The 18,987-nt window shown below is 45.2% G+C and overlaps 1 protein-coding gene across 8 annotated transcripts in view; it reads right to left on the bottom strand.

The window, feature by feature from the left end:
* HFM1 (helicase for meiosis 1) overlaps window positions 1–18,987 on the bottom strand; it is a 188,835-nt gene that overhangs the window by 3,008 nt on the left and 166,840 nt on the right. For 7 of the 8 annotated variants that reach the window (XM_075615549.1, XM_075615550.1, XM_075615554.1 and 4 more), the window contains 5 exons: window positions 11,314–11,396; window positions 10,584–10,669; window positions 3,751–3,975; window positions 773–869; window positions 164–266 (listed from right to left, as the gene is read on the bottom strand). In XM_075615549.1, coding sequence (XP_075471664.1) covers window positions 164–266; window positions 773–869; window positions 3,751–3,975; window positions 10,584–10,669; window positions 11,314–11,396 — 594 coding nt within the window. The remainder of the gene's footprint in view (window positions 1–163; window positions 267–772; window positions 870–3,750; window positions 3,976–10,583; window positions 10,670–11,313; window positions 11,397–18,987) is intronic. The other variant, XM_075615558.1, reaches the window with a different exon arrangement.

Below are 18,987 nucleotides of genomic sequence, written 5' to 3'. Positions count from 1 at the left end.
GACAAGAAGTGTAAGCATAGAAATTTTATACGATTATCAAGTAAACTGATACATTGTGACACTATTCTGGACAAATGAAAAGGATGGCATTTGAACACATTTCTTGTATGGGATGTAGACTTGATCCTTCATGAAAAATAAATAACATTACTTATGTACTTACAGAAGTAGTGTATTCATATGATCTGTGATTTGATGGCTGGTCATCGGTTAAATGTATATTTTTTTGTGGGCAAACCACTGTATTTGTTTTCAAAGGGGAATATCTATGAAGAGAAATCATTAATATACATGCTTCACCGAATATGAAAAAGGTTAGTTGATTATGACCATGGTTGTCTTGCATAGTGCTGTATTGTATGCGTCACTGGGCATTGGATGTTATGGGCACCTACTGTAAGCCACTGCTTAAAAAGCTACAAATACATTTTTGGTGCCTGAGATAAGGGTCCCTATTCAATAAGCAGTGAAGCTGCTTCTCCATGCTGGAAAAGAGATTGTTAATAGGACTAAAATAAACTCCAGCACAGAGAGGCGGCTCTTCAGCATATTGAATAAGGGCCAGTGAAAGATAACGTGACTTGCCCAAGGTCAAATGGAGTTGCCAACAGGATTAGAAAAAAGCTCTCCCTTTCTAAACCCATTGCTGTTAACCATAAGACACTCTTTCTTGAGTTGAACATGCTTCACAATAGTATTTTTTATTTATTTTTACTTTTATTTGTTCAATCCTGTATTTCTACAAAATAGCATAAGTACCCCAAATACTCACTTGTCTGGAGCATTAGATCTAGTCTGTTTCTGTTGCTCTGTTAATGGCAAAAGTGTAGATACTGAATGAAGCTTATTGAATGTGGCATTTTTGGAACCTGCAGAAAAACACAATGCGAGTTACTCTGCAATAGTGCTCGATTGGCACTATTGCAGTTCAATGAATTACCCCATATCTATCTTATATCTTAATTTTCTCCTGTTTCATAAGTCAAATTTTAGTTTAGATAAAAAAATTCAAAACTTACTGATAAACTGGTTAAGTTTAGTATATGTTAACCTCTTCGTTGCCAGATGGCCACAGTCCATAGTTTTAGACAATGTACAAACCAAAGTCAATAAAGTCAATGGGTAATTTTGTTCGAAAACAGTTTGATCGGGTGCCTCGGCGGATATAGAATAAGCCCCTATGACTCCCTGGTGATATTGTGTATGACTTCATTTGTAATTTACGTAGATTTCTCTGCATTTTCTTGTTTTTTTTAGCTCTTTTTCTGTAGATGAGGTCGCAGTCATAAGGGTCACAGTATCAATGTTTTTGACAAAGCCCCTGTTGGGAGCCCATACTACTGCACCCACCAGTTATCTTATAACCATTTTTTGGCAAATGCTTGCTTTTATTTCTTTTGAATGTACTTTGGCTGCTTGATTTTAAATATTGCTGCTATTTATTTTGTGTTTTGATTTTGAATTATGGGATTTCTTCTTGTGTTTTCAATTATTTATTTCTGTAATTTTTTTGGTGTTTGCTTTGTAATTGTGGTTTATTTTTGGTCTTTAGCTTTTTCATAATGGTGTTTATTTGGAGTTTTCTTTTATTTATTTATGGTTTTTTTTGGTGTTTGGATTTTTAATTCTGGTGCTTATTTGGTTATTGCTTTATTGATTTCTGGTATGTGTTTACTTTTTTATTGTTGTTTGTTTAGTGATTGTTTTGATTGAATTTGATATTGTTGGTGGTAGTTTTTTTTAGGTTGACCATTGACTGTGATAGTGTTAAATCATGCCCATATTACGTATATGAGAATGCTTTAACACTGTGCCAATCAATTGGTTTATTGGCATTTGTAATGTGTTTATTTTTATATTTAATGTGTTATATTTTGGGCCTGTTTTTTTTTTTTAGCTTCCCCATTTATTGCGTTAGTGGCAAAGTATGCCCATATTTTAGTGATATGATGGGCATGCTTTAACACTGTGCCAATCATTGGGTAGCAGGGGTGGTGTCCCCGGGTAGGGTGGGTGGGTAGCGGAGGAGGGTAGGTTAACCTCTTAATGACTATAATGGTTACTAACCACTAAGATGATTTAGGGGTTAGGGGCCATTAGATTGTGTTTGTTATTGTATTGTTGATGCCCACGGCCACGGAGGACAAGGACGATGATGAGGATGAGGACGGTCTACATCGTGGCAGGGGTAAGTACTTGTTTTATTTACTTTATGCTGCTGATTTATGTTATATTTTAAATGGGCAAATGCACTATTTTCCATATCTGGGGGGAGTATTTACATCAGTGTATTGCACTTTTTTTGGGGCACAGGATTGGTACTGCAGACCAGCGGGACCCACGGACACCCACAGGATCCTCCTGAGGACCCACAGACCCCTTTGTGGCCCCCGGACACCCGCGGGAACCACCCAAGAACCTCAGTGGGGCCCCAGGACACACACGGGAACCACCCAAGGACACCCATGGGTCCCCCAGAAATTCACGGGGACCACCAGAGGACCCCCAGAAAGCCGTGGGCCCCCCAGACACCCGCGAGAACTACACTAGGACCCCCAGACCCTCATGTGGCCCCAAGACACCCGCAGGAGCCACCCAAGGACCCCCATGGGACCCAGGACACCCACGGGGACCAACCGGAGACCCCCGCTGGCCTCAGGATTGATACCAGTGCTGAAAAAAAACAACATGATTTTATGCATGTCTCAATCTCTTTTGCGCCAGCCTTTAGCTGGTGAAAAAGGATGGCGAGCTTTTATACTACGATAAACTTATCACTGCTTTGTAAATAGCAGTTACTGGCAAAAAAAAAACGGGGGGGTTGCCATTTTTTGGCCTATCTGACAACTTTTTTGTCTCTGACTGTTTAGGGTCAATAAAATGCCATTATAGCGTAATACTGCACTGTTATCACTGCTTTGTGAATCGCAGATCAGGCAGTATCACACAATAAAGGCATTTATCAACCACTAAACCACTTATCACTGCTTTGTGAATAGGTCAGTGTCTTTACTCACTGAGCCTTTATTCACTGAGCCTTTACTCACTGAGCCTTTACTCACTGAGCCTTTACTCACTGAGCCTTTACTCACTGAGCCTTTATTCACTGAGCCTTTACTCACTGAGCCTTTACTCACTGAGCCTTTACTCACTGAGCCTTTACTCACTGAGCCTTTACTCACTGAGCCTTTACTCACTGAGCCTTTACTCACTGAGCCTTTACTCACTGAGCCTTTACTCACTGAGCCACTCCTTTAGTCCTATTTTATCTGATCAGCAACATTTTACCGATTTGGTGTGGAAACTTCCATTCAAGTTAATAGGTCTTGCGGTAGTGCCGAATTGACACTAAAGCACTTTATTACATAAGCCCACTAAGTCAAACTGTTCCATACACATTGTCGGATTTTAACAAATGCCACCCATAGGCACTTTCCTGGTGCCGCCCTCCTCCTCTAGCGGTGCGCCGTCCCTTTGCCATGGTAACGTGACGCGTGTGATGTCACGTTGCCAGCCACGCATGTGCGATCAGCACTTGCAAGCAGCGCATGTGTGATTGGCGCTAGCCGGCAAGCGCCGATAACACAAGCGCATGAGCAACCAGCAAGCGCAAATCGCGCATGCCGCCCCCAAATTCTGCCACCTTAGGCCCGGGCCTATCGTGCCTAATGGGAAATCTGCCACTGTCCATACATGAAAAGCTACAAAAAGGGTATTAAACACATATACATATTTGCTATGCAGGTTTACCTGAAGCAGATGTCTCCATTGTACTTGCAAAACTGCTGGCATCTAGTAAGTTATCATCATCGAAATCATCCCAGACATCATTGCCCAAATCAAATGTCACATTTAAAGCCTTTGCTGAACATGAGTTGCTTTTATCTGCATCAGTCAGATTGCTCATTGAAGATATTTTTGTAGTCTTCATAGATGTCAATGCTTCACAAGCTTCATTTTCAGAGCATTTCCAGCCTGCAACATTAAGATGAGTGCATACAAAACAGTTCACAAGGCTATAACAGTTTAGTGAATATACTTTTTAAAAGTTAGTATATGTTCTTTAATATTATCAGAACTGGAACTCCGTTAAATGATCGGGGTATGTTGAGCCTATCAAAGTCTTTGCAGATAACTCTTTGTCTGAAGCAAAATACATTGTTAAGAGCTATGAAAGTTCCCCATTCCCCATCTATCAGCAGAGCCAGATAAGGAGGCTACCTATTGCTGCACACTCTAGCATGAGATACTTTAGCAACAGACAGAGTATCAAGGATCGGAATAAACCCCAATATCCTACTAATAAACAAGCTTTGAAGATCAAGTACTACACTACACAAGTAATGGTACAGCGTTATTAAGTGTGGCCAGGCCCCCCCTGGGTTCCCCTTGCTGCCCTTACCTGGGATCTTGCTGCGGCTGGCAGCGGAGACTAGGGCAGGGGCAGCTGAAGGTGGGGGGAGGTGCGGGAGCCTGCCGGCACTTATGGAGAGGCGACCAGGTCGCAGGCTCCCCTTGCAGGGCGCCGCCATGTTTGGATGCGCGCGCATGCGCAGTGAGACTTGCGCATGCACAGAGGCTCCGCAGCCAGTCGCCATTAAGGAGAGGCGCACGCATGCGCAGCGCATGGCGGCCATCTTACAATAGCTCTGCAAGGGAACTACAGCCCCCAGAAGGCCATAGGGCTACAGGATCAGTTGGCACACAGCAGCCAATCGCGTGGCCGGAATCCCCTGCTCCCAGAGTTGATACATTTGGCGAGCTGCGAGCCACGCCAGTCGGAGCTGGGACACTGAAGGGTAAGGGTGTATGTGCAGGGTGTCTGTGGCCCCTGCACTAGGCCAGAGCCTCCCTATTAGGCCCAAGCTAGTCCTCGACTCCCCTGTAAGCTTGTGGCTGCTACAGGGACACTGCCCCATTAGCTGATCAGTGTCAGGAACACAGCTGAGGACGCCGCACAGCATCAGCGGCCTGTGGTCTGGGACCAGACCACCACCGCATGTAGAGACAATTAAGATGGGACCCTCCAGCTGGATACCACCCCACGTGGAGGCGGACTCATCGATGACGGCGATGTTGGAGCACCGGGCAGGTATGCTGTTGGAGCACCAGGCAGGTATCACACCTTCTACAAGTGCACCAACTATAACACTGTGGGCAGCGCTTTCACACACTTCCGGGTGGGTTGGCTACTGTGGACACCAGGTTGGGTAGGTGCCCAGGGCACCTCTGTACATTGGGGGACACTCTCACCAGGGTGTGGACTAAGTAGATGGACAGTGCAATACGGTGCCTGGGTAAGGCCATGCCAGGCCTGAGTATACATACTGTATTATAGTGTTATCACTTGCATGTCAGTAAACTGTTATCATATACGCTGTAATTATTGCATTGGGTCCTGTGAAGGGGTTATCCGGCGCTGTCAGGATCCCGCACAGGTGGAGGCGCTGTCACCGGATATCCAGGTACACCCCAGTCTCCAAGCAGCGGAGATTCAGGCCTCCTGTGAGCCGCAGGTAAAGCACCACGCACCCTAAGTAGCCACCACATATCCCATAGGGTGGGGGAAACAGTGCTACATAAGTATCAATCTGAATGCCTCCATTCAACCATACTTCTGTTAAGTATGAAAACGGGTTTGCAAAGATTATCTTGTTACAGGTTTTATAACTCTCACAATGGGTTCCACATCCTATTGGTTGACGGTTTAGGCTGTAGCCTTCTTTATGCATAAAAGAAACCCTTTCTCCAAACCCTGGTAAATGTATGGTTGGACTAACTGGAATTTAGAGACATTAAGGCAGTCGCTGATACTCTGTCACAGCTGGTTTACCAGAGGCATCACAAATCTCAGGTCTATGATGTCATTTACCCCAACTGTACTTATTGAATTACTTCAAACCCCACAACATATGGTTGAACACATGAAAATTTGCTCTTCCTTAAAACATTTATAAAGATAATAACTTTACATGTAAACTGTTAGCTACCATACAACACATTGACTAATCAAATTCCGATAATGAGAAAATGTGCTATTATTGACAAAAGAAAGGCATTATTTTTATGGTGCAAGTAATCAACGTTGTACCGATAAAAAAAACAAATTTGTTAGTGTGTCCAATTAAAATAGCGGGACCGGCACTAAAATGACTAAATACTGCAAATGTAATCATTTTGCTGCTAGTCCTCATGTCCCGATATTTTTGTTATTACCTACTCCAGGTTGGGGTTAGCCCTATCTTGCCTATTTAAATAATGGTCATTATAAAGGTGGAGCTTGGATAGAAAAATCTGTGATGTCAACACTAATGCAGGGAAGCACATGATACAAGCAATATGATTGATTGCTCTACTGTGTGTCCCTATGACATGTCTTTTGTGATGGCCCTAGTCACTTTAAAAGGCCAGGCACCTCGCAGAAGACCAAAAGTCAATATGGAGGCCACATCCAGTGGCTGAAGACTGAAGATGAAGAAAGAAGACCACTTCTAAGAAGAAATAAATACTTTCAGAAGAAGATTCTTCTATCAACAGAGGAACCAGGGCTTTGTGACAAGTTGAGGACACCCTTCGCAGGCCCATGGATGGGCATGGATTATAAATATGCCAATAGGCCTGGATTACAAGTAATTCTATGGCATTCTAGAGAAACAAACGGCACTCCAGTGGTCTTGTTTAACTTGTATTTAAAAGGTAATAAGTAACACGTACCAACATTTCGGTCTAGGCAAAGGTCCACACGGCAGGACTGAAATGTCCATCCGAGTTACTTATCACCTTTTAAATACAAGATAAACAAGACCATTGGAGAGCCATTTTTGAAGTGAAACTTCTTTACGGGCACCTATAGGATTTTGATGGGAAAAATGTCTTGTCTTGTCACGAAAATAGAAAGTGAATCCCTGCGCTTCTCCCATAGGGATAGCAATCAATGGGGAATATATATATATATATATGTATGGTGTAAATATCTATAAGAAAAAAGGAGACTTTTGGTATACATCCTTTGATCAAATAATGCCAAGCCTGCTAACCACGTCAAGGTAAGTCTCTTTAGCAGGTCCCTACGCTAAATGCATACTAGTGTTATGTGAAATAAGCCCAGAAAGGGTTAAAATATCAAAGCATATGCTTGTATAACCTAGTGCAATTAAAAACTGGTATATACCAGTACAGATACTCACATGTAAGTGAAGTGAAATAAGGGGACCTTGCTAGGAGATTATATACCTAGAAGAGGAGGGGCTGGCCTGCCACAAACTGCTCAATAAGCAGTTGCAGGTGATTGGCTAAATATATTCAATTACACCATAGTAGTGTTGCCCTCTAGGAGCGTGCTGCAAAGGATTAAAATCGGCCCAACAAATAATGTAAAACAAATATAATCACTGCGCTTCTCCATGTAAAGAGCATGCAGCTAGTGAAGGAAATGGCCATACAAATGTGCAAAACAGAAAGTGAATCCCTGCGCTTCTCCCATAGGGATAGCAATCAATGGGGAATATATATATATATATGTATGGTGTAAATATCTATAAGAAAAAAGGAGACTTTTGGTATACATCCTTTGATCAAATAATGCCAAGCCTGCTAACCACATAACACTAGTATGCATTTAGCGTAGGGACCTGCTAAAGAGACTTACCTTGACATGGTTAGCAGGCTTGGCATTATTTGATCAAAGGATGTATACCAAAAGTCTCCTTTTTTCTTATAGATATTTACACCATACATATATATATATATATATATATTCCCCATTGATTGCTATCCCTATGGGAGAAGCGCAGGGATTCACTTTCTGTTTTGCACATTTGTATGGCCATTTCCTTCACTAGCTGCATGCTCTTTACATGGAGAAGCGCAGTGATTATATTTGTTTTACATTACTTGTCACGAAAATCCATGACAGAAGTGATGTCACGGTATTGCTGATCGGGCCTTCTAGTCCACACGGAGATTGTAGGCAGCGCATGAGCAGAAGCGGAGGTTGTAAGATGTGCATGCCTCGCTGCGCTTGCACAGAAGCCCATAATCGTCTACCCCTCCGCATGTGCTGTAACGGCCCAGCCGGCGCTGGGCGTGTGAGCGCACGGTGATACGCGCGTGCACATGCCCGCCGCTGCGTGCACGCATGCACAGGATCACCGAACTCGGCCACAAATTCCATGCTCTGGTGCCTGGACCCCTTCCTATGTGTGGTCCACACCAAACTCTCTGCTGCACAGGTGGGCCCACTCACAATGCTACACACAGTGACACAAAAACAAACAGAGTCACACACAGTCACACACACTGTCACACACAGTCACTCATACACACACACTGTCACACACAGTCACGAGGAATTCACAGTTAGTATAAATATAGAAGTGTAAATAGCTAAAACGGTGGTGGGGGTGCTGCGCGTTCTAAGTCAAACTTCTTTGCGTTTTCTCACTGAAATTATGTTTGGATTTTAAATAAAAACATCATAATCACAAATACAATTTCTGTGACAAAACAGTGACAAAAGACAAAGAAGTTTCACTTAAAATGCGCGTGCTCAGCACACACACACTTTTTTCTTTTGAATGCAGTACGTTAGCCCGAGCACCCGTGGCAGTATACTTCTGAATATGTGAGTGCACTTTCTCGTTTGCTTATACATAGTTGTGCCTTAGGTAGCCAAGGGGGTGGGTAGTATAGTTTTACTAATATTCATCCAGTGGATGCCTGTGGTGTACCTTGGTAGCCACAGGGACCAAAGGGTTTAATTTAATACCTACTATAGAATTATGTAATCATTTATGTTATATAACCCTGTGGTAGAAATATCACATTACCTTCCCCCTTTTGAACACAATGCGGTAATTCACACAAAATTATTGTTCTGTTAATTACCGCTTTGCGACTAATATTGAACCTCGGAAAATGTAACTGCAGGTCATAAAATTGCAGTAGTAGCACCCGGTATTTTTTTCCCCAGTTGCGATATTACAGTAACTGTTTTAATTCCTGTTTTATGACTCCGGGCCATTCTGTAGTAAACCAAAAAGACCGACCTGTCTAAGGGCAATGTCAGTGGCGTAGCTAGACATGTGTGGGTACCCAGGCAAAAAAAAATTCAGGGTCCCTTTAATATTAATACTGACTGCAATTGTTTCCCCTCCCCCCCATGCTCTCCCTGATCCTCTTTCATAATTCCTCCTCATCTCTCCCCATCCCTCCTCATCATCCTCATCTCTCCCCCTCCTCCTCATCATCTCTCCCGCTCCCCATCATAATCATCACCTCTCCCCCTCCTCCTCTTTATCTCTCCCCCTCATCATCTCTCCCCTCCTCCTTCTCCTCATCATCTCTCCCCCTTCTCCTCCTCCTCATCATCATCCTCCTCATCATCTCTCCCCCTCCTACTCCTTATCATTATCTCCCCCCTCCTCCTCATCATCTATCCCCTCCTCCTCATCATCATCATTATCTGCTCTCTACTTCATCACCATCATCATCAGCTCTCACCCTCATGATCATCACCATCACCATCTCTCCCCATCAACACCATCTCTCCCCCTCATCATCATCACCATCACCTCTCCCCCTCATCATCACTTCTCCCCTTCATCATCATCATTGCTCTCATCTCTAGAGACAGGTGGGGGGAGATGGTATGAGGCGGAAGCGGCGGGCCCCCGGCTTTAAGCAGAGGATATGCCGGCAGAGGAATGAGCGGTTGCTACAGAGGCAGAGCAGGACGGCCAGGGAGGAGCGCGCTCTAGCGGTCTGACCCAGAAGTCTTTCTTACTTCCACTGTTTGCTAATAGAGTGCGCCCCTCCCTGTTTAACGCCGGGGTTCCTCCGCATGTCTCTATCTGACTCTCGCCTCCGCATACCATCTCCACCCACCTGTCTCTATCTGAAGAGAGAGATGGACCGCCAACTTGGGGCGGGGGGGTAGAGTGGGCCCCCCCTTTTTTTGGACAAATAACAGTTTTGTTAGTGAGTGATCTACGATGCTCAGATAACAAAATTAAGTTTGAAATAAAGAAAAAACACAGAGTGTTCTAGTAAGTGTGTCTGCAAGGGGTCAAGGTTAGTGCATATGCGAAGTATAGTATCAGCCAGCGGAGCTACCCATATGCTTGGTTAAAGAGGGCTGTTTTAAGATGGGTCTTAAAGGTGGAGAGAGATGCCAGTCGGATATTGAGGGGATATTGATATTGAGGGGAAGGGCATTCCAGCGGTGTGCGACATTGAGTGAGACAGGTTTAGGCGCGAGAGGGCTTTAGATACAAAAGGGGAAGACAGAAGACATCCTTGAGCAGGATGCAAGAATCGGGCAGGTGTATAACGGGAAATTAGGGCTTAGATGTAAGGAGGAGCACAGGAGTGTATAGCATTAAAAGTGAGGAGGACATTTTTGTAAGTAAAACAACATTTAATAGGAAGCCAGCTGTACATAGCGCTTTACAGCAGTAATACATGACATAATAGGAATGAGGATTCAACAATGTAGCACAAATTACATTGTAAATTGTTAAAATAAAGCTAAAATAATAAACATAAACTTAACACGTTATTTCAATAGTATCTCTTCAACTTACTTGCACCAATGTCTGGTTGATCTGGATAGCTGTTAATGATATTAATAGAATCTGGTTGCATTAAACTTTGTGCAGAATGTGGCGACCTTAATGGGAAAAAAGAAAGGAAAAAAGTTAATGTTGTCACATTGACATTTATGCATTATTAAGCATGTCAATGATGGAATGTAAACTCCAGGATGCATTGGAATGCATACAGTCTATCATTCAATTATGAGCCGTTACAAGGATTACCTTTTTGAGTGACAGTCACATGATCATAAATCATTAAAAAAAAAAAACCATGTGGTTGTAACTAATTCTGCTGTATTTGGCACCTCACATAATCTAGTCCCTTTCTTTTATAAATCGATCAAGAGATGGTTGAATAAGGGTGGAAAAAATCCAAATCCCCCCCAAATCCCACAGCTGGGTTCCCTCCAAAGCACATCTCTGTACTTTGCATCTGGGCTGGAGGCAAATTTGAAGTAAAACCAGCTGTTATTTGGTTGCACAAATATTAGTAACTACTTATAATTTAAGGAATTCAATACATTCGTTCGTGTGTTCTGCACTACAAATGTAAACATTTGAAGTTTAGCCAGCCCCTGCATTATGGGCAACTCTTCAGCTAGTGCCTTCCTTGGGTAGGTAAGTCATAGTATTTTAATAACTGTGTAGTGACATAAGGAAATATTACAGATATAGGTGGCTTCACAGTGAAGCTGATTAAGATTTATGTCATTATTACCGAGATGAGACGGTCATTGAAGCTTTAGGTGTGAAGACAAACTGCTGTAGATTCTTATTTTGAGTTTCACTTTGCCTCTGCATCTGTTAAGAGTATTCAAATACATATTTAAGGTTTAGCTACTAGGAAAAATGCACTAACAACATTCACAAATTCCAAAAGGGTTAGTAATAATATCAACCCAGATGAAGTACCATGAGTCAACACAAGGCACGCAGGCTTTTCTAAGGAAGAATTGTGATATGCATTATATTCTGTAATGTTTTCATGTAGCAAAGTACAATCTTTAAATGTAGCCCAATTCTATATACTGTATGTCTTACGTGTAATTAAAAATAGGTAGTTTGAATTAATAGAACAATATGTATTTAAAAGTACCCGAATGAATTCATGGGATGCAGATGCGGAAAGGAGGCACAAAGAGAAATGTTGCAACCATTTGCATTCTTTCTTTCAATATTGCAGGATTCTTAAGATAGCATTCTAGAAATAGTGGCAGATAGTTATAATAGTTCTCTTATTTACTGTGTTTTTATTAAAAAAACACTTATTTAGGTGGACATACTTTTAATATTGTAAAAAGAAATATTATTTGGGTGATTAATCTGATTTTGTTGATTTAGGATATATATCTTTTGTTGTAGATTTAGCTTTCTTTCCTAGTCGACCATGCACGCAAATAAATGCTAACAAACCCCATTTTGCATGTAATCTGTACTGAAACTGACTTCAGACATGGACATTTTGCATGTAATCTGTACTGAAACTGACTTCAGACATGGACATTTTGCATGTAATCTGTACTGAAACTGACTTCAGACATGGACATTTTGCATGTAATCTGTACTGAAACTGACTTCAGACATGGAGACAGATAAAAATGTCTTACTATGCCAAAAGAAATTGTACATTATAAATCGTCACAAACATGAAATCCTTAAGTTGTGCTATTATAGAAGTCACAGTGTGGGTTTGTTCTTTTGCTCTCCCAAGCCATGTGATTATTTTAACTACACAGGCTAATGTAAGTTTAATTGGCCTAGATTGACTAAACCTCAATATTGATATCGATGTTGTCTAATGGTAATAGAAATAAATTGATTTTACTGCCGTATTTAGGAAAGGTTTATTGCCTAAATAATGCCGCAATAACTAATGATATTGCAGTAATAAGTGTGGGTGAGATTTATCGCCAGGATTGCTAATTACATGCAAATTATTATGTATCGCCTAATTACTTATGCAAGAACATTAAATGTAACAGTATCGCCAATGAGCATGCAAACTGAGAATTAACAGCTAATTAACTATTCACACGCTACTCACTATGCCAGGCGATATCAGGCTACTCACACGCTACTCACTATGCAAGGCGATATCAGGCTACTCACACGCTACTCACTATGCAAGGCGATATCACGCTACTTACTATGCCAGGTGATATCAGGCTACTCACACGCTACTCACTATGCAAGGCGATATCAGGCTACTCACACGCTACTCACTATGCAAGGCGATATCACGCTACTAACTATGCCAGGCGATATCAGGCTACTCACATGCTACTCACTATGCAAGGCGATATCAGGCTACTCACACGCTACTCACTATGCAAGGCGATATCAGGCTACTCACACGCTACTCACTTTGCAAGGCGATATCAGGCTACTCACTATGCAACGCGATATCAGGCTACGCACACGCTACTCACTGTGCAAGGCGATATCAGGCTACTCACATGCTACTCACTATGCAAGGCGATATCAGCCTACTCACACGCTACTCACTATGCCAGGCAATATCAGGCTACTCACGCTACTCACTATGCAACGCGATATCAGGCTACTCACACGCTACTCACTATGCAAGGCGATATCAGGCTACAGTCACAAAATATCTCCTGCTTTTATCACCTACTCCAGGCTGGCATTAGGCCAATCTTGACTATGCCTACAGTGGCCACTATAGACATAGGTAAGGTAAGACCTAGAATGGATGATAAAAAATACATACTATTAACCACTTGAATTTGGCTATATATATATATATATATATATATATATATATATATATATATATATATATTGTGATGGACACAAGGGGATGGTAGAGGAGGGTGTATATATTGCCCCTCAATTATTGCAGGTGTTCTGCTATAATTAAGACCCAGGGAGGTGCAGTGTATAATTTGTGGTTTATTGCACCTCCCATTGGGTCCCTGGGACAGAGCACTTAGAGAGTAGGGTGGGCCAGTGCTCCACTCCACTTTTTGGAGAGTTACCAGGTAGAATCCAGACCAAGACTTCTAGCTCTCCCTGGTATCACAGAGCTGGAACTGCTAATTAAGAGGAGCAGCTGTTAAAACCTGCCTGTCAGCAGAGTAAGGCAGACCAATTTGTTTTCAGAAAAAGAGCTGTGTTTTGTGCTCAGTGGAGCAAGGATTTTTGTTTGTTTGTTTGATTTATTCATGTTGTCTGCTGTAACATTTATTTGGATGTCAAAATAAACAGGCCAAAGCTTTATTTTTCACCTCTGTGTCAGAAGACTATCTCCTCTACCTGGAAGGCTGTGTGAAAGTGGTGATCCCTGGACGAAAGGTACATTACAAAAGGGTACTTTTGTCACTATATATATATATATATATATATATATAGTGATGATATTACCAGATTGAAGTCCAGCAAATTGGAGACACCATTGCGCAGCCCTGAGGAAGGTCGCTCTCCGCAGACCAAAACGTTGGCTGAGGTGCCTGTATTTTTTACAATACAAACTGCTACTTGAAAGACATTCCTGGTGTGCTGTCTCCAATCTGCTGGACTTCAATCTGGTAATATCATCACTATTTCTGTTTATGGGATAAGCATCTGGATTCAATGTACAATTGTGTGCTGGTTGCTGCTTCTCACTATATATATATATATATATATATATATATATATATATATATATATATATATATATATATATATATATATATATCCCATCCTCCCTGGGTTTAAGCGCACTCCTCCCCACTTTTTACGCAGCAGTTTTTTCCGTGTTCCTGTGCAGGACAGGTTTACTCTCCCTCTTCCCTCCACTGTAGAGTTAAATGAGAATACTCACAGGACCTGCATAGTGGTCATGCTGTGACGTGGCTGCAGGCTTATAATGCTTTAGCCAAAGGGTTTAACTAAATTACCCTTACTTATGAGAATACAATCAAATAAGTATTTTACTATGTATTTTCTGTCACAGTGGATGTAGCATTGGGTATTTTTGTCTTTTGATAAACATATATATAAATAGAAAACAAACTAAATGAATAACGGGCGTAGATAAAAATATCAGTAATTAATAAAATAATACACAATGTGTCACGGAAGGTGTTCGGGGTAGTAACCAAGTCCCAAATTTCTTTGATCCTAAAGAGAATGAAAAAAGAGCCACAATAGTGAAGTATGAAACTGCAACTTTTTATAGAAATAGCAAATTGGCTACTTACAACATAGCCGATAAAATCAGGCAGTGTGGGTGTGTAAAAAACAGAGAATACCTGGGCGCTCTCTTGCAGTCAAATAATATCAACAAAGAGATTCTACCTTCTTACAGGGCGTTTACAAATACCCCTATGCTCGAAGTCTCCTCCTGAGGCTCAACCCCATCGGGATCTATCCAGGATCCTTGGCATGAACAAAAACACAAGAGAATAGGGGAGCACGAGATGAACAATAATGTATTATAGACTCCTAATTGGAGTTCAACACAGAATTTGCCAGGTGAATTGTGACATGGAAAGTGAGGTGGTGTGTACTTAGCTTGTTGCTCAAGGGGTTCAATGGCTCATTCAAAGCAGCAGCGCTAGTATCCAGAGGGCAGCTAGTGAAGTGATGTAGATATAAATATGTATGGATATCACTCACACGGCCCTGAGCAATATAGCGTCCCCCCTAGCCATAGGTGGGGGGCCTCATGACCGGGGGGGTCTGTCCTTCCCCTCGCTGGCCCGCTGCCACACCTCCCTCCCCTGTTCAGGGGAGGAGTACCCAGAGGGCCTACTTAAGGCCAGGCTGGTGAGCAGCATGAACTGCAAAGGTATGATCTCCAAGCAAGGAGGTGGACAGCGCTCTAATGATAATGGTTGCATGCCTTATTTATTTCAGCAGTGATCTTTGTTTTTCCCCTCTTGGAGTCAGGGCGGCTGTTGGCCTGCGTAATTGCTCTAGCTAGCACGCCATTTAGACCAGTCTCTGCAAGCGCACATCGCAGCGTAGTTAGATAGTTAAGGGTCTAGGCACGTGCAGTTCAGTGAGCATCTTCCTGCAGCAACAGGGCATCGATAGCCGAGCAGTTTAGCCTTCTTCAAGCCGAGGCGGAAAACCATGACGAGGTGTGGTTGGACCAGCGGCTGCGTGCATTGTTTTTCAAGCAGGCCAGCGCGTGGTGGCCTATAATGCCGTGGCTTCCCCGCAGCGTCGCACGCTAGGCAGGAGTCAGGCACCAAGGCCGCTCCCTGCGGGACGCTCCCCGGTGGTGCGGCCGCACAATGCACCAGGCGGGAGTCAGGAGATGCACGCAGGGCGGCAGCCTTCGGCCACAGTGCAGCAAGGTAGGGCGTCACGGTGGGTAAATGCAATTTTTTAATCAGCAGAGGGAGATATCCATAGAATGGAAAAACCGGGGCACAGCCAAATAACGCATAGCTGGATAATGTGACCATATAAAAGTATTTATTTGAAAATCAACATGACAGTAGAGTCCTAGCGGATCCTCTAACGTGTTTCACGCCGAAGCGCTTTGTCAAAGAGGCCTATGGCCACTGTGACGCAGGACAGGGTGGTTCGGCGCGCAGGGGGCCCCCAGCGGTGATGGGGAGGCCTTCAGCCACCGTGACGTGGGACAGGCCGTCACGGCACGCCAAATGGCCGCCCGCTGCCGGCGCTGTAGCTCTACGGAGATCGCAGGTTTGAGACGACCAGGACGGCCACCTGCAAACACGGGCGGTGCAAACGCTTTACTCGATGGACGCACGAAAAGGCCGCTTACACCATCTGCAAGCAGTGTGCAATCCGGACGGCTGGCAAAGAATCCGGCATGGTTCAACTATGCAGAGACGGCAACGGGCAAGATACGACCCAGTTCACTGCCCCCAGGGACGCCAAGGACGGGTAAGGAACCCGCGGCGGTAAAGAGGGGGCGGTTGCACGACAGGATAAGCACGTTTTAAGAGATGGTTGGCTTCACAGGAGGACCGGGCACCTCACAGGCGCGCAGGCCAGTTAACAGGGGTGGAAATCCCAGGTGGCGCAGCGGGTTTAAGACAGGCAGCGCCAGGGCCAGCGCTGGCTCTAGATCCAACGGTATATGGCGCAGCAGGGAAGGCAAATTTCATGGTAGCATTGATAGGCATGCTGAAGGCTTTGGAGCCTCAGGCGTCAGTCTCCTTCGGCGCAGGGACAACAGCAGGAGCAGGGAAGGCCGTTGCAGCAGCATGTGGGGGGGCACATCGGTGGGGGAAGGTGGCACCAGACCCCGTCCCGGCAGCCTCAGCCTGACCCCGGTGTCTTTTAATCCAACTTCAACCACGGCCGGGGTCATTGGCACCGTACTGTAGATCCCATCCCGGTACCGACAGCCATCGGCCTGACCCCGGTCTTTGAATTCTTCAGCCATGGCCGGGGTCATGGGCATGGTAGCTGCCCCACTTGGCAGCATCGCGCGCTAGACAGGCGTCGGGCAGTAGGGCAGCCCCAGCTGGCGGTTGATGGGGCCACGCCGTGGAAGGTACGGCAGCATGTTGTACCTGGTAATGGTAAGGGGCTGCGCGCAGGGCGGCATCGGGGCCATAAGGCAGGGCATCACGGTTTGCAGGGCAGCCCCTCATGGGGGTGGCAGTTTCCAGCCACTGTGACACGGGGCGGATCTATTCGCAAGTAGGCCCCAGGGGGCTGGGCGCCAGCCTCCGACCACTGTGACGTAGGGCGTCACAGCACGCCAAATCAGGAAGTGGGAGGAAACCAGGATGGCTGCCTGCTGCGGTCGCAGGCGGCGAAAGGACACATGGACAGACGAGACCCCGCAGCAATTGCAGGCGGTGTACATTCTGGACGACACCCGGGGTTGGGAGAGGACTCTGGCAAGGTTCAACAAGAAGCAAACAAGGGAAGAGGTGCGGCCCAGTTCACCGCCAGTGTCACTTCCCCCCGGGGTCGCCAAGCCTGCAGCGGTAAAAAGGGGTCGGTTGCGAGATAGGATAAGTGCGTTTACAGGTTGGTTAGCTTCGCAGGAGGATTGGGCAGCTCGCAATGCACAGCGCGCTGAGGAACAAGTGGTGGGAGAAATCCCAGGTAGCGCTGCGCAGTGGCGGCCTGCAGCTCTGGAGGCGGTGCAGGTCAAGGACCTGGTGGTGGATAGCGCAGCGGAGAAAGTGATTCTCAGGGCATCATTAATAAGCATGTTAAGGGCTTAAGAACCTCAGGCGATGGTCTCTTTTGGGACCCCCGCGGTGACAACACGGGGAATGCGGGTCTCTGGCGCAGCATTAGGGGTGGCAGAAGCTTGAGGGGCACACAGCATAGCCACAGGGATCCCCTCCCAGATTGGGTGCTCTGCCCGGCCGGCCCAACCCCAGAGTGTTGGTTGGGCAGCAGCAACAGGACTGACAGTAGCTCCGGCAGTAGTCTCCTCCTGCCCCCCACGTAAGAACCCATCCCTGCCCCGGCAGCCATCAGATCGACCCCGGTGACCCTCTACCCAGTCTCAACCATGGCCGGGGTCATCGGCACTACGGCTGCTTCATAATCGGTGGATGGTAGGGCGGTTTCAGATGAGGCCTTTTCGGATGCGCACTTATGCATTGCCAACGGGTTAGGCGCGCAGTAGATTGAGGAAAAGGGAGAAATTTAGCCAGGTGAGTTTGTAGAGATCCTATCCATTCTACCAGTTACAAGGAAGCGCTGGTGCGATCATCCAGAAAGGCGACGCTAGAAAAGACGTTAAGAAACGTCATACCACGCACATTTGCCAAATGGGCACGCGCATTCAGGGACCTGGCCTGGGTAATCTGGGAGACCCCAACTTATGTTCCCCCCCCCTTTTTTTTAAGTACATGGATATGATTGAGCATGCCCTCCAGAGACACGGCGATATGGGCTGGTGGACTTAGGATGTAAAGTTGCGGCAGAAAAAAGGCTTTGAGTAACTGCCGCTTCGGGCACCAGTGCGCGACTTGCGGGGGGCGCATCCCCCAGTGGAATGTTTTAAGGACAGACCAAACTGGTAGATGAGCATGGGTCCAACTGCTAGGCATGCCAGGCGGGATAGACCTATTTAACTGTTTTCAGGAGGGCTTGGAGAGGATTCTGGCGGGGTTGGCGGTACGGGCCTAGGGGGTTAAAGAGGTCCGTCGGTAGCGGCTCTTGTGGGGTAGGTGCTTGTTCTTGCCAGACTGGGAGCTGGGCCGTTTGAACCCGGGGGGAGTACGAGTGGGCAAGGTCAGTTATCCATGACCTCGAGAGCCGGCTCGCGTAGGGGACACGAGGTCAGCGGTTCGAGGGCCGGCTGACCGTCCCATCCCGTCAAAGGAGCACTCTGGTAGAGTGTGGCATTTACCCCTCTTAGGTTTTCTGTATAAATAAATAGCCGCTGCCATTTTACCTCCAGTTGCCATTTCCTGTTTATTTGTAGGTTACA

Source organism: Ascaphus truei, chromosome 10, assembly GCF_040206685.1.
Source record: "Ascaphus truei isolate aAscTru1 chromosome 10, aAscTru1.hap1, whole genome shotgun sequence".
Classification (NCBI taxonomy): domain Eukaryota; kingdom Metazoa; phylum Chordata; class Amphibia; order Anura; family Ascaphidae; genus Ascaphus; species Ascaphus truei.
The sequence above is the reverse complement of the archived record's forward strand: the minus strand, read 5'-3'. Positions and strand labels throughout refer to the sequence as shown.